Below are 15,362 nucleotides of genomic sequence, written 5' to 3'. Positions count from 1 at the left end.
GGGTTTAAGAGTATGTGTGCTGTTAGAGCCAGACACACACACACACACGCACACACATGTACACACGCACACGTGCGCGCGCACTCTGGCCTCAGGGCACCGCGGCTCTACCTCGGCCAGCCGGTCGCCCAGCGCCTTGACCATGATGCTGCTGTAGTCGTCACACTCTTCCTCGTAGGCCTTGCTCAGCTCCTCCACCCCGAAGCAGGCGACGGCGAACAGACCCAGGTAGTCGGGGACGCCCGAGTGCACAGGGGCGATGAAGTCCGAGAGACAGAGGTAGGGGTCCGCGCTGGCAGAGTCCTTCTCGGCCTTGAAATGCAAGGAGTGGGCAGAGTGGCCATTAGCATGGAATTGGCACCAACACGCAGAGGAGAGCAATCGAGCGCCTTCCAATGAATACAGCTTCAAATGGGGCTGCCTGTCTGTTTTGTTCACTGTTACATCCCCAGCACTTAGAAGAGTGCCTGATATGTAGTGAGTGTTCAATAAACATGTGTTGAATAAATAAATGGTACGAGAGTTTTAGAAAGATATGACATGAAATGACATACACAGTCGAGAAGCCAGTTAACTCGCTCATTCACACACTGACCAAACATTTACTGAACGCCTACAGGAACTGGAACCCTAAATATTCATATAAAAAGGTTTTCTTTTCCTCCAAAAGTGTTTTCAATTCAAGACCCACATTAAATCCTAAAGTTATGTTCAAAAGGGGTCCACTAAGTGTGTAAGCCTCTACTTTGCATCGACAGAAGCAGTTCAACAAACGGCTAAGGTCAGCAACACAGGGCCACGTGCTGTCCACCACGGGCGGTGGGTCAGGGGATGGCTAAGGACACTGCTGGGCTGGCCTGAAACCAATCAAAAAATTGAGCAGAATCTGCTTCTGGGGTTCTCTCCTCAGGCCAGGTGGCCATCCTCGCCTGCTTTCCATCTTCAGCTGATGACTGACTTATCCCTGCTACTGAGCTGACAAATAAGGTCTTACACATACTTCACAATCAACACATGTTTGCTGAGAAGGTAAATAACAATTTAATATTTACTGAGTGCTGACTGTGTGTCAGGCACTGGTCTTGGTGCTTTATACAAATTAACTAATCCAATCCTCTCAACAACCTTGTGAAGTAAGTGATACCACCAGCTCCATTTTATATAAGAAATCCGAGGCAGCGAGAGCTTGAAAAACTAGTTCAAGGTCAGACAGTGGCAGGCCCATGGGTCTGATCTACAGCCAATGCTCTTGACCGCTATACAACACTGCTTAGGACGGATCAATTAATGAGCAGTCAACCCAGAAGCTTCACAGCTATTTGCTTGCCAGCTCTGGAAACAAGTACAGTCTAATGGACACTGGGCAGAAAACAGTTAAGTGGCTGCAGACGAGAAGGTATTTGATAAAGGCACGTGGAAATGTCACAGAGCCAGGGCCAGCTATGCAGGGAGGAGCAGCCTTCCACTTGTACTCTGGAAATGTCACAGAGCCAGGGCCAGCTATGCAGGGAGGAGCTGCCTTCCACTTGTACTCTGCCCATCAACTGTTCTTTGCTAACAAAAGCCAGAAGGACATACAAAGTTTCCCAGCACCACAAGGAGAGACAGGTCACAGAGCCACACAGCTCTTTAAAATAGACAGCGATCAGAGCCACTCAGAAGACTCCCGGAGCAGTAAGTCGCTGCAGCCAGAATTTTCCAGCGTACTAGAAAAAAGCACATCCTTAGAAATAGCTATCTGGGTAGGTAATACATGTACATTGAAAAGTCATTATATTAAATGCCCTAATACAGTCCCTCACAGACTGCCTGGACATGAATGGTGTTGGATGTAAAAAGAGATCAGAGGACACAGGACTTGAAGGATGGAAATTCAGGCCAGGGCGGAGGTTTCTGACCTTAATTACTTCTTTAAAAGAAAAGTCACCAGTTCCCTAGTGAGGAGGGGCTAGAACTTAACATGAGAATCCTCTTGTGTTCTGAGGTGTCTGAGCCTGAGCGCACGGAGTGAGGACGCACCAGGCCTGGGTGCAGAGAGTGAGGACGGACCGGGCCTGGGTGCACACAGTAATGGTGTAGCTGCCCCCGTTTAACTTGTTATGATACCGTTTAATGTCCCAAGTTTACGGAGTCCCTCAGACGCTGTTATAGTTAAAATATCTGACATTATGAATTACATTGTGATTATGATTAAAAGCAATACTACCACTCCTGAATGATTGAAAATGGTAATAAGACCACGTGAGAATCACTTGCTACTGTCCTTTGTTAATGACTGGTGAATTCTGGCTCCGATTCCAGATCAGGGCAGCTCATTTTTTATAGCAGCTAAAGGGACATGCTTACAGATTTGCACGTTTAAAGGTGGGGTCACAGGAGAGGGAGCCGTGTGGAGGAGAGCGTGTTCTATGAGCCGGGAGAAGCCAGTGGCATGAGAGAACAGCCACTGGGGTGTGGGCAGGCTGGGCTCTGCCCCCCGGAGCTGCGCGGCTCAGCGCACTCCCCATCAGCTTTCGTTTTCACCTCTGCAAAACCGAAACATATAAACTGCCTGACAACAGGTTGTGTGGAAATGAAACAAGATGGTCCATTAAGTGCCCTGCTAAGCAGCTGGCCCCTGGTAGACACCCAGCGAATGTCTGCTCCCCGCTGTCTTCGCCTTGAGAAAGGAGCCGCCAGCCTATTTTAATGGCAGGCCCGGACGCAAACCAATGTTCTTGGGCAAGTGAATGTCCACCTGCGCGTGACCCCCCGAGGCAGCAGCAGTGTTTCTCCTCACCCATCCAACCCCGACAGGAAACACCTCCCTCCTGCTGGTGCCCGAGAGGCCCAGCTTCTAAATCCACACTGGCCCCTTCTCTCCACCACAAATGCCTTGGGCTCGGGGCTGTGACTGGTCATTTGGGGTGAGGTGTGGCAGAGCTACGCTTACACAAAGTTGAAACTTACACCATTCTTATTTATGTTTTTTGAGTGCTTAAACCAAAGAGTAGGGCAATGTGTCGGCCGGCCGCAGGGCCTCCGCACCTGCTGCCTGAGTCCGTAGAAGGTGGCGATGGGCTCCACGGCCTGGGGTGCCGCGCCCTCCGCATACAGGTGGATGTCGTCCTGGCTGCTCTGCGCTGGCCAGAACCCAACCACGCCCCTGGCGTGGAGCTGCTTCTGACGAATCAGTGCCTGCAGCATATTTTGGGCATCATCATAGACTTTTTTGGCCTCTTCACCTGTTAGGAAAATATCGTTAAGAATTCACTTAGAGATGCCAATAATAACCAGCAAAGAATGCTTCTTTTTAAAACTACTACCTCTCCTCAGTCATCTTCTCTCTTCACCCCTCTCTTTTCCCCTCAAATACTTTAAAAACCAGTGTTTGCCATCAGCACAACCCCAGGTGCAGGAGCTAAGGGTTCGGCAGTTCTGCTAAGTGCAGCTCCCGTACAGTCTGCTTCGCCAGCTCAAGCCACTTATTTTTCCGTTCAGCAAAAGGCAGAGAGCCAGCTCTCGGCTCCCCGCAGCAATGTGTCAGACAGAGAGCGAGACAAACCAGGCCAGACCCTTCCACCACCACGTTCCTCGTGCACAGACAGCTCCCCTGACCTCGCCGTGACCCCTGGGGGTGCAGGACAGCCTGAGGAGTGGAGTGTGGCTTCGGTGTTGCTCCTGCGCGGCCCAGCCCAGGGCCCGTCAGGCCCTCACCTGGCTACGGCGGGAGCCAGCGGGGTTAGGGTTAGGCTTTCCGTCCGGGCCTGGCCAGCCCTGCTTCAGCCACTCAACTGCTCATCTGTGATCACTCGGGAGCAGATCAGAATGAGAGCCCCTTGCCCACTGCTGCACCCCAGCTAGCCCGAGAGCCGCTGAGTCACAGCACCTAGCACACACCCCAGGGCCCCCCCAGGAAGCGGGCAGGGGCCACTCTCCCAGGCTCCCCTCAGCCCTAACCCCCCACGTCCACCAGTCCAACCCCACCTCGCTCTGAGCTGGCTGCTACCGGACCCTTTGAAGGGCTTAGTGTTTCGGTCCCATGTCTCTGGGGGCAGGGCTGGCAGCGAGACGTGGGGCTAGCAGTTTATCTGTCGACTAGCTTGTCACCCCCAGCCCCTCCCCAGCAGGCACAAAAGCCTCATTGCCGGTCCCCAAATCAGCCCACGTGTCTGCGCCTTCCCACTCGGTCTCCTCGGCCTGGAGTGTCCTTTTCTTCATCACCACCTCACGTTCCCAGTCCCAGGCCCAGTAGCTCCCACTAATCTTCAAAAAGCAGTTCAAACACCACCTCCTCCAGGAAGCCTCTCCTGATGTCCCACTCTGAGGTCTGTCTCATTTCCCTGTGTCCACAGAAGCCGGGCCTTGGTCCCGCAGCAGGAGCTCGGCCTGCTGTATGGGAATCACCCTCCAGTGCTGCACCAGCCAGCCGGGTACCAGATGGCAGCGATGATACGTCTACTTTTGTTTATCCCCAGTGCCTAGCATGTAACTGATGTCAATAAACATTTAGTAAAGAATGGATAAATGAAATGTGAAATGTAGTCCGTAAATAAGGACCAACCCAGCAGTTTAAAAACTGTCAAAGAGCTGAGTGGATGAAACAGTATCCTACATCATGTCATAACAATAAACTCTATCCTGCATAATCCACCCCGCTGCTCACCACCTATTCTTGTCCTCAAAGTCCCAAGACCATGTCTCGGATACCAGAGCAGGATGGAAGGACTTACTGAACTAACCTACAGCTTTGTCGTCAAATATCTTGGGAAAGCCTCGGTTCGGGTATTTGCCCCGGAGCTGCCAGACATCGAAGAAAGGCTTCCAGTCAATGTAGTCCACCAGCTTCTGCAGGTCGTAGTCTTCAAAGACCCGAGTCCCAAGGAACGTGGGCTTCACTACAGGACAGAGTGAGAGGCGTGAACCCTGGCGCTGGCCTGGGGCTCAGTGCCGCTCATGCCTGGTGCCGCCTGCGGGAGGCCGTCCCGCTCTGTTGGCTCCCACGCTCCGCCTCCCTCCTGTCACCCGGAGGAGTTGTTTTACAAAGAGGGGGAACTTGAAATTACTGTGGAGAAGGAGTAATTCGTCAGCACATCTTAAAAAAAACTCTTCTTCCCCTGCAGCTGACTGACTGCACCGCCCTTGGAAACTCTTCCCTCAACCCTCCCCACCAACACCCCTGCCCAAGAAAGAAGACAGACTGGGGTTGATCTCACTTGTACAAATGAAGACGATACTAAAAGAAAGAGCGCTGGAGAAAGACACGTGTAACAGGCCACTTCCATAAAGTTTAAAAACATGAATCAATAATCGATCAATGTATTGCCTACTGAACATATGCACGTAATCAAAGTCTGAGGAAATGCACGGAAATGAGGCATCAAATTCAGGATCCTGCAGGGCAGGGAGGGGCTCACAGGAATTCCCACACGTATGGTTTTGTCTTTTTTAAGTGGGCAGTAGCTTATTCCGTAAGTGCCTGGTGGAGGTACACGAATGTTCAATACAGTCTTCTTTACACCTCCCTGTGAATCTAAAAAAGATCCTAAGTGAAATACTGGTGAAGACTTCAGAGACAGACGGTGCCACTGGGCTTCCTGGGGCACCAGTACCGCCCCACGCCACCAAGCCCCTGCTGGTTAGGCTGGGGTCCAAGGTGACCGCTCCGCTGCCCGCTTCCCAGCCCTCACGCCCTCAGTTTCCTGATCTGCAAATAAGGATCAGAGAACTTAAACTAAAGCACCACGCTCAGGTGCTCAGGGATAACACGGAAGTCTCAAGAGTGTTTTTCCCTCGTTAGACAGTAACAGTGAGAGGTGAAAGTATAGGAAAAAGAAAAGTATGCGCAGCTTCTTAATTTTGCCTGGAAATCTCTACCTTTTGACATAGTTCATGGTAGCTTTTTCCCATGTGTTCCTGGTCATCTTTTTATTATACAGGACAATCCTTTCTTTGTAAATATTCTATTATGCTGGTTTGTTTGGTAATTAAAAAGAAATTACAGCTATTCTCCTGACTGAAGTGTGCCCCTGCCTGGAAAGTCAGGGAAACGCTCTGCTTCCGGGTCACTCAAGGGTGTTATTCTTGAATGAGCTTGTCGGCCAGAGTTGGAGATGTGTTTGAGGCTTTACCACCAAAGACCTAGAGAGAAGAACCTTTCCTTCTCTCTTTATCGACTTCTTGCAACTACGCTAAGGCTGGGTTGTCCTTAGGGGCCCTACAAGGGGGTTAAACAGCCACTTGAAAAGTGTCACCACTGCCACCTGGTGCTGCAAGCCTTCAGTGGACTATTGCCACTGAGATGTATTTTGGACGTTTGGCTTGGCTAAAATGGACTCCCCCTTGTGATATTTTTCCAATTTCATACTGAAAGGAAAAGAGAAAATAATAGTTTGGACTATATAGTGATTTATATTTTTCTAAGGTTTACATGTCTTATCTTATCCTCACATTTCCATAAAGTAACTCCTTTTTTACATATTAGAAACTGTCAAACATGGAAGCAATATGCTCAAGGTCACTTGGGATCAGAACCCAAGCCTCCCAACTCCCCATCTGCCTTCTTCTCACTAAACCGCACTGAACTCAGCAGGACTGAATCTAGAACCCAGCTCACCTATGTTTCCAATTTAATCCACTCTGCTGAGCGTGTGCAGAACACGGGGGTCATGAGCAATGAAAGTGGATTTGAGATGTTACCTGGGAAATACAGATTCAATTAATATAACCCCTGTTCACCCTGTCTCGATTTTGCATTCGTATCACATGCTTCTTTGAACCTGTCAAAACGTCTTACACATTATATTCCTTCGTGAACACCTATGCAAGGCAAGAAAAGTGGCTAGAAATCAGAAGCGGAAGAAACCAAATGAAAGAAATCAAAAGAGGGAAGCATCCAAGAGAGAATGAGAGTGAACAAAAATAGGAGAGCCTGCTTCGCTGCAATGTTTTAAGGTCTGTTCAACGTGCAGGCCTTTTCAATTTCAGACATTCCACATCTGCACTTGGGCCCGCCTGGGACCCAGGCCAAGGCAGTGACAGCACCACCCAGGCAGGTCTCTAGAACTGGCTTCAGCCTGAAGGAGGCCCACTCAAGCAAAGCACAGAGGCAAGAGTATGGGTTTAGAAGACAGATCAGAGATAGAATGCTAGTAACCTCCCAAGTTATTACCCGAAACTCAGTTTCTTCAAGTAAAAGTGGGGATAATAGCACTCTCTGTGCCAAGGACTCAGAGCCGCTGCAGGTCAACCTCAGGACAATGTTTGGTTCTCCATAAATGGCACCTATTGACTTTTATTTTTGATCATCACTGTCCTTCGTCATCACTACTGAACATAATTAATAGTTTTTAGCTGCCTGTTTGATTCTGCTGCTCAGTAAATGCAAACATCTCTTCAGCGCAAAGTTATCACACGCACTTTTCTCTAACCAATAGCCAAACAGACCTGGGGGAGGCTCTGACAGCCAGTCAATATGGAAACCGCTTTCTCTAGCTTGCCTTAAGGTTAAGTATCTTCTTTCCTATGAAAAAAGGAAAAGTTATTCAGTCAGAGACTCAGCGTTTCAGCTGCTACTATGAAAGCATACCCAAGGAAGCTAGTAAATAAATTTTGCAAGAAAACATATGCTTTTATTCATGAAAATTCATATCCTAGAAAGCTCTTCCTTTTCCATCTAATATGGCTTCACATCAGCACCAGAACAATAGAGAGTAAAGATGCAATGAGCATCCGTTACATATGGATACGTAAATGCAAGGCGGATCTGCAGCCTTCACCGTGAGGTAAGCGTGCGATGGGGTGGCCTCCTGCCTGTACTTCACCTGAGGCTGGGATTAACTGGTGGCCACTGACCGCCCTGAGGCCCAGAAGGCAGAACCAAGAAACAGCCAAAAGTGGGCAAACTAAGGAAGGGAAAGGCCAACCACAGTGCCCTGGTCCAGCTGACACCTCAGAAACTTGTTCCCGTCTCGCTGTCTGTTATCCCATTTCACTTACCTGGCCACCCCTAAAATACACCCCCCGCCTCCCCATACACAAGGCCCAGCAAGCAGATAACCAGGAAGAAATATCCCAACGACCTCTAAAGAGTAATCATGCCTAGTCTCCATGGATCTCCTGAAGCTAATCTACAGAGGGACAGTTCTTGAAACATTACTCTGCACAGAGAGCTTCGGGCGATCAGGCAGAGAGACTTACAATGGTCCTGTCTAAAGTCTTCATTCTCTTCCATTATTTCCTCATGCATAAGGATCTGTGGGAGTCACCTCAGTACACTCAGTCCCCGTCTCCCTGCTGCCTATGAGCTCATGTTTTATTCTTTCTCATAAGTGGTAGCCAGCACAGCACCCAATACCTACTGCTTACTCAGTACATGTTTGGAGGAATAAATAAAATTAACCTTAATATAACCCAAAATTACTGGGAACACTGAAGAACGCTGATGTGAACTAGAAAGTAGGACTTCCCTAAAATGATCCCAAACCTTCCCCTCCTCCAAACAGCAAAGTCACATTAAAAACTGTAGGATCGGACTTCCCTGGTGGCCCAGTGGTTAAGAATCCGCCTTCCAGTGCAGGGGATGTGGGTTCAATCCCTGGTCAGGAAACTAAGATCCCACATGCTGTGGGGCAACTAAGCCTGTGCGCCACAACTAGAGAGCCCGCGTGCCGCAACGAAGATCCTGCATGCCGCAACTAAGACCTGACGCAGCCAAAAAAGCCAAAAAACAAAAAACTGTAGGATCGTTTTATTACCCAAACAAGCGGGGACCTGTTTTTGTCACTTACCTTGAGAGACTCATAATGGTCTTGTCTAATATCTTCATATTCTTCCATGATCTCCTCAAAGTACTCATCTTTTAGATTCTCATCTAACAGTTGAGAACACTGAAAATGCAAGATCAGAGTTCAATAACCATAGAGCAGCGAAAGAAGATAAAACATGAGTAATACTGGTCAGTCCTAGGGTCACCTCCTTCAGGAAGCCTTCCCACACTAACATCATTTCCTCTCCCTTCACCAGTTGTGCTAATGCCTGCCTGGCTTTACTGTAAAGGGTTAACTCAGCAGGCCTGGGATGCTCCAATGTTGTACATTACAAAGAAGAGACTGGACTTTGACTGCTCCTGGGAGATAAACTCTAAGCCCTCAGAATATCCTGCCTGATAAAGAATGTCTTTGTCTACCTGGGGCCTCGGGCCATCCCAGACAGTTTATGCTTACAATGTGAATTATGGGGGAACTTGGCTTACGTGCTATCTAACCTCTGGAGGGGTTGAAGCCTGAGTACCCCATAAGGTACTCAGACAGGTCAGACAGGTGAGCATGCCCTGCCTATGTGACTGGCTTCCAATAAAAGCCCAAGACACTAGGGCTCAGGCGAGCGTCCCTGGTTGGCAACACTCCGTACATGCTGTCACACATCATTAGTGGAAGAATTAAGCTCTGTCCGTATGACTCCGAGGGGAGAGACACCTGGATGCTGGTGCCTGGCCTTTTCTAGATTCCACTCAATTTTAATCTGTATCCTTTCATGGTTATAAACCGTGATTGTGAGTATAACAGTGCTTCTGAGTTCTGTGAGTCCTAGCAAATCACTGAAACTGGGGGTGGTCTTGGGGCCCCAAAACACACTGGTTAGGTACCCCCTCTTCAGGGTTTCAAAGATACTCTGTTCATCTCTCCATCACTGCATTTACCACAGGCTTCCAGCATCTGCCTAGGCATCTACCTCCCTGACTAGAGGACAGGCCCTGTGAGGGTAGGATTGCACCTTAACCACCTTCGTGCCCCTGGCTTCTAACGTGGGGCCCGGCACATAGAAGGTGCATCCTCACAAAATGTTTGCTGATGGAATGAGGCTGATCTTCACAGTCAACCATGAGCTGGTGCTAAAATAAGGAAACTGATCATCTGAGAAAAGTGAGGCTACTCAGTAAACTGTAAAACTAGAATCAGCTAAATAGTATTTATGACTATGATTATCAAATAGGTAGAATAGCTGCCACCAAAGCTCAAAATAAAATCACAAAGGAAGAGGAAATGGCTGCTGCTGGTCACATCAGTTCCAAAATCACAGCACTGCCCCAACCCTGCATCCTCCAGTGGGATTTTCTAACACACAAAAAGACAGGGAAGTTCAATACCATTATCTGAAATGGAGGAAGTTCGGCTGGATGATGGCTAAGGTGCCCATTAGCTTTAAATGTCTATAATTCTGTGTGAATTGTCTAAGTATCTCTAATAACAATCCAATCACCTGTGAGTTAGTATAAAACCAAATCACTTTATTAAGAAATATAATCAGTAAAGGCCATCGTGATAAGCCTAAAAACAGGCTCCCAAATGGTATGCATACCAGAGTAATTCCCAGTCTTACGTGAACCTCACCTCAATGGAGTCCTCATTTAGGAAATCCAGCAGAGCTCATGAAAACAAGAAAGGATGTCTACTCCTGAGCTCCCCCAAAGTACATGCAATCAATGTTTTAAAACACTGTTGCATTCTGCTAGAATTTAAACTCTGAGAAAGTAACCCCCCGATTTCCAGAACTTGAAAGCATCCGACACAGGAACTACCTGGAAAATGAAAGGGGTTGCTACAGTTGGCTGGTCCCTTCCACAACTCCCGTGGAGCTCCTGCTGCCAGAGCTGCGGTGACAGGCCCCTCCCTGCCCAGGCTGACTTGCTCAATGGAAACAAGTTCATGGCCAATTATATGGGCTAATCTATGTGGTCCTTCCATCACAAAACCAGAGTCCATCCTGTGTTTTCTTGCCAACCATCAAACATAGTAGGGCTTTTCTTTTCCTTTTTTTCTTTTTTCTTTCTCACGGCAAATTGCAGCACAATTTACATTGGGAATATGGTGAAAATTTATTTTCTAATTTAAAGAGGACTGAATATTCGCACCTTGTTTTTTATTTAAAAAAAAAAAAGGGAAGAAAGTAAGGGGGCATCCATTGTCTGGTCTAAATCTCCAACTACTATGTAGTTGCCACATTTTGGAACCTTTCAAATAAATACATGAGACAGTAGCCAGAGTGTGAGCCTGCGTCATGATCACTGCAGTGAGGTCAAAAGACTCTAAACCAGCAATCAACCTAAACAAACTGTACCAGTGACTCCCGAAATGTGTCACTGGCAATTATCCAAATGATTTACCATCAGACTTATGTCTGAGTAATTTCAAAAGGCGGCTGTTTCTTTGTATATGAGACGAGCCAACTACTGCCAGCTGCCTGCCTGGACCAAACGGTAAAAGGCACAGACACCCACGCCTCATCCTCTGCTGGCTTCCAGCTGGGCCCACGGTGCTTTAGCTCTTCCAGACGGTGGAGGAGTGTCCTCGGAAGAGAATCAAGGGACCAAGTCCTTCCCAGCTAAAGTCTTCCCCGACCTGTGGGGGCAGTATTACCACTGTGCACGCAAACGGGCCCAATGGCCTGGTCTCCAAATGGGAAATGTTCACAGTCATTCATTAGCATTTGAAAACAATGCTTTTCAACAAGGCTTTAAGGAATAAGCCTTAAAGAGAGGCTCACTGGTTACTCAACCGTGGACCTGACACAACCTCTTTATGAAACACTATCCAAATATAAGATCGAAAAAATTGTTTTTAAATTGAGTTGTAGAAATGTAGTTTATTTGCACGTTGGTCTATCTCAATGGCAATTTAAATAACTGCAATTTTATGACTCCAGCCCGATTTAATTTTATCCTTCTTAATAAAGGAGACTCATTAAATATGAATGGAAACAAGTTTAACTAACGCCGCACAGAGTACGAGCACCTGCATTCAAATCCACACCTGTTGCTTCAGGGATGTGTGGCCTCAAGAGTTACTAATCTCTTCGTTCCTGTTTCCTCACCACTAAAATGGGGATAATGAAAGTATCTACCTCATGAGGATTAAATAAAAAATCCATGTGAAGCACTTAGCACAGTGCTGGGTACACTATAAATATTTAATAATGTTAGTGATTATTTTATAATTTTCATATAAGTAAATTCACAGATCTGAAAAAATTCCTTTGGAAAATGGCTCAGGAAATGTGTCATCCTGGTCCAGGCTGCGTGACAGTGCCTGGTAGTGTCACAAGTCACCAGGCCCCTCGCCTGCAAATGTGAAGGTTGGCCTAGATTAGTGGTGTTTAAATTGCGCTCTTTCAATGAGAACCAGGAGTGGGATGAGGGGTGGAAGGGGCCGCTCTTATTTGTATTCTACTGAGTGTGCAGGGGAGACATCACTTGCAAACAAGGTTTCTGTGGCTAAAACAAACTTGGAAACCACTGGACCACATGGTCACTCAGATTCCCACAACCTATTATATCCCATTATTCAATGAAAATAATGAAACACATAACAAGAGATGATGTTAGGCTTCACTGATGGAGAAAAGCAGGAAAAACCACTTAGGTAAGTTGTTTATTATATTTACCGAATTCTGTGTTTTCAACATATACCTGTGAATGCTTTTCTGCCCTTGGGTAGGGTCAACTGTCCCATTCCAGATTAAACGTTTTTCTACCTGGAAATGGGTCATTTAAAAAAATTCTACATTCCTTACTACTCAGCCATAAAAAAGAACAAAATAATGCCATTTGCAGCAATATGGATGGACCTAGAGATTTTCATACTGAGCGAAGTAAATCAGAAAGAGAAAGACAAATACCATATGATATCACCTATATGTGGAATCTAAAATAGGAAACAAATGAACATATCTATGAAACAAAAACAGAATCATGGACATACAGAACAGACTGGTGGTTGCCAAGGGGGAGGGGGTTAGAAGATGTAAGCTTTTATATAGAGAATGGATAGACAACAGAGTCCTACTGTATAGCACAGAGAACTGTATTCAATATCCTATATTCAATAATGCAAAAGATTAAAAAAAGAATGCATATATATGCATAACTGAATCACTTTGCTGTACAGCAGAAATTAACACAACCTTCTAAATCAACTATACTTCAATTAAAAAATATATTGATTAAAAAATTCTGCATTCCTTTCAGCTCTGGCACAGAGTTAAGAAGGTGCCCATTCATGTTTGTAAATATTTGTAAATGGCTGAAATCTCTCTTTGGGTTGGTGTCAAGGTCCAAGCGTCCTGGGACCATTCCTATTACTCAGGCCAGCACTGCTGCAGCTGGCTCGGGGAGGGGTGCCGGAAAGCAGAGGACACACTCACCCGTCCTCCTTCAAGCAATGCAGACACCCCCAGTGACCACGACAAGAGCCCTAGGATATTCTTCCACATTTTAAAAGCAGAATTTAACAAAAACCAATAGAAAGTCTTGGGCGATACCCTCAACTCTCAGCGCTTTTTGTTGCTCCTTCACAGCAGCTCTAACACCCAGCGCTTTATGTTGCCCCTTCACAGCACTCGGACTAACTCTCAGCGCTCTCTGTTGCCCCGTCACAGTAGCTCTAACTCTCAGCGCTCTCTGTTGCCCCGTCACAGTAGCTCTAACTCTCAGCGCTCTCTGTTGCCCCTTCAAAGCAGCTCTCTCACCGCTCTGCTTCCCCTTCACAGAAGGTCTAGCTCTCTGCGCTCTGTGTTGCCCCTTCGCAGCAGCTCTAACTCTCAGCGCTCTCTGTTGCCCCTTAACAGCAGCTCTGACTCTCAGCACTCTGTTGCCCCTTCAACGCAGCTGTAACTCTCAGCGCTCTCTGCTGCCCCTTCACAGCAGCTGTGATTAACGCTCAGCTCTCTCTGTTGCCCCTTCACAGAAGCTCTACCTCTAAGAGCTCTCTGTTTCCACTTCACAGCACCTTCGATTAACTCTCAGCGCTCTGTTGCCCCTTCAACGCACCTCTACCTCTCAGCGCTCTCTGTTGCCCCTTCAGAGCATCTTCGACTGTCAGCGCTAGCTGTTGCCCTTTCACAGCAGCTCTGACTAACTCTCAGTGCTCTCAGTTGCCCAATCACAGCAGCTCTTAACTTTCAGCGCTCTCTGTTTCCCGATCAGAGAAGCTCTAACTCTCTGCGCTCTCTGTTGCCCCTTCACAGCATCTTCGACTAACTCTCAGCGCTCTTTGTTGCCCCTTCAACGCAGCTCTAACTCTCAGAACTCTCTTTGGCCCCTTCACAGCATCTTCGACTAACTCTCAGCGCTCTCTGTTGCCCCTTCGCAGCAGCTCTAACTCTCAGCGCTCTCTGTTGCCCCTTCGCAGCAGCTCTAACTCTCAGCGCTCTCTGTTGCCCCTTCGCAGCAGCTCTAACTCTCAGCGCTCTCTGTTGCCCCTTCGCAGCAGCTCTAACTCTCAGCGCTCTCTGTTCCCCTTCACAGCAGCTCTAACTCTCAGCGATCTCTGTTGCCGCTTCAACACAGCTGTAACTCTCAGCGCTCTGTGTTGCCCCTTCACAGCAGCACTAGCTCTCAGCACTCTCTGTTGCCCCTTCCCAGCAGCTATTACTCTCAGCGATCTCTGTTGCCCCTTCATAGCACCTTCGATTAACTCCCATTGCTCTCAGTGGCCCCTCCACAGCAGCTCTAACTCTCAGCGCTCCCTGCTGCCCCTTCACCACATCTCTAACGCTCAGCGCTCTCAGTTGCCCCTTCACAGCAGCTGTGACTAACGCTCAGCGACCTCTGTTGCCCCTTCACAGCAGCTGTGACTAACGCTCAGCGACCTCTGTTGCCCCTTCACAGAAGCTCTACCTCTAAGAGCTCTGTTTCCACTTCACAGTACCTTCGATTAACTCTCAGCGCTTTCTGTTACCCCTTCAAAGCAGCTGTGAGTAACTCTCACTGCTCTCTGTTGCCCCTTCAACGCACCTCTAACTCTCAGTGCTCTCTGTTGCCCGACCAGAAAAGCTCTAACTCTCAGCGCTTTGTGTTGCTCCTTCACAGCAGCTCTAACACCCAGCGCTTTATGTTGCCCATTCACAGCAGCTCTGACTAACTCTCAGCGCTCTCTGTTGCCCCTTCGCAGCAGCTCTAACTCTCAGCGCTCTCTGTTGCCCCTTCGCAGCAGCTCTAACTCTCAGCGCTCTCTGTTGCCCCTTCGCAGCAGCTCTAACTCTCAGCGCTCTCTGTTGCCCCTTTACAGCAGCTCTAATACTCAGTGCTCTGTGTTGCCCCTTAAGAGCAGCTCTAACGCTCAGCGCTCTCAGTCGCCCAATCACAGCAACTCTAACTTTCAGCGTTCTGTTTCCCGATCAGAGCAGCTCTAACTCTCAGCGCTCTTTGTTGCCCCTTCAACGCAGCTCTAACTCTCAGAGCTCTCTTTGGCCCCTTCATAGCATCTTTGACTAACTCTCAGCGCTCTCTTTTGTCCCTTCAGAGCAGCTCTAACTCTCAGCGCTCTCTGTTGCCCCTTAAGAGGACCTCTAACGCTCAGCGCTCTCAGTTGCCCAATCACAGCAGC

General features: G+C 48.0%; 1 protein-coding gene across 9 annotated transcripts in view; it reads right to left on the bottom strand.

Annotated features, from left to right (window-relative positions):
- The window catches only part of MTR (5-methyltetrahydrofolate-homocysteine methyltransferase), a 125,783-nt gene that overhangs the window by 18,123 nt on the left and 92,298 nt on the right, over nt 1-15,362 (bottom strand). For all 9 annotated transcript variants that reach the window (XR_009498093.1, XM_059900971.1, XM_059900967.1 and 6 more), the window contains 5 exons: nt 8,769-8,867; nt 7,426-7,501; nt 4,722-4,877; nt 3,028-3,224; nt 112-312 (listed from right to left, as the gene is read on the bottom strand). Coding sequence is in view for 8 of the 9 variants with exons in the window: in XM_059900971.1 (XP_059756954.1) it covers nt 112-312; nt 3,028-3,224; nt 4,722-4,877; nt 7,426-7,501; nt 8,769-8,867 (729 nt within the window). In the remaining variant the exon portion in view is untranslated. The remainder of the gene's footprint in view (nt 1-111; nt 313-3,027; nt 3,225-4,721; nt 4,878-7,425; nt 7,502-8,768; nt 8,868-15,362) is intronic.

Source organism: Balaenoptera ricei, chromosome 16 (assembly GCF_028023285.1).
Source record: "Balaenoptera ricei isolate mBalRic1 chromosome 16, mBalRic1.hap2, whole genome shotgun sequence".
NCBI classification, from domain to species: Eukaryota; Metazoa; Chordata; class Mammalia; order Artiodactyla; family Balaenopteridae; genus Balaenoptera; species Balaenoptera ricei.
The sequence above is the reverse complement of the archived record's forward strand: the minus strand, read 5'-3'. Positions and strand labels throughout refer to the sequence as shown.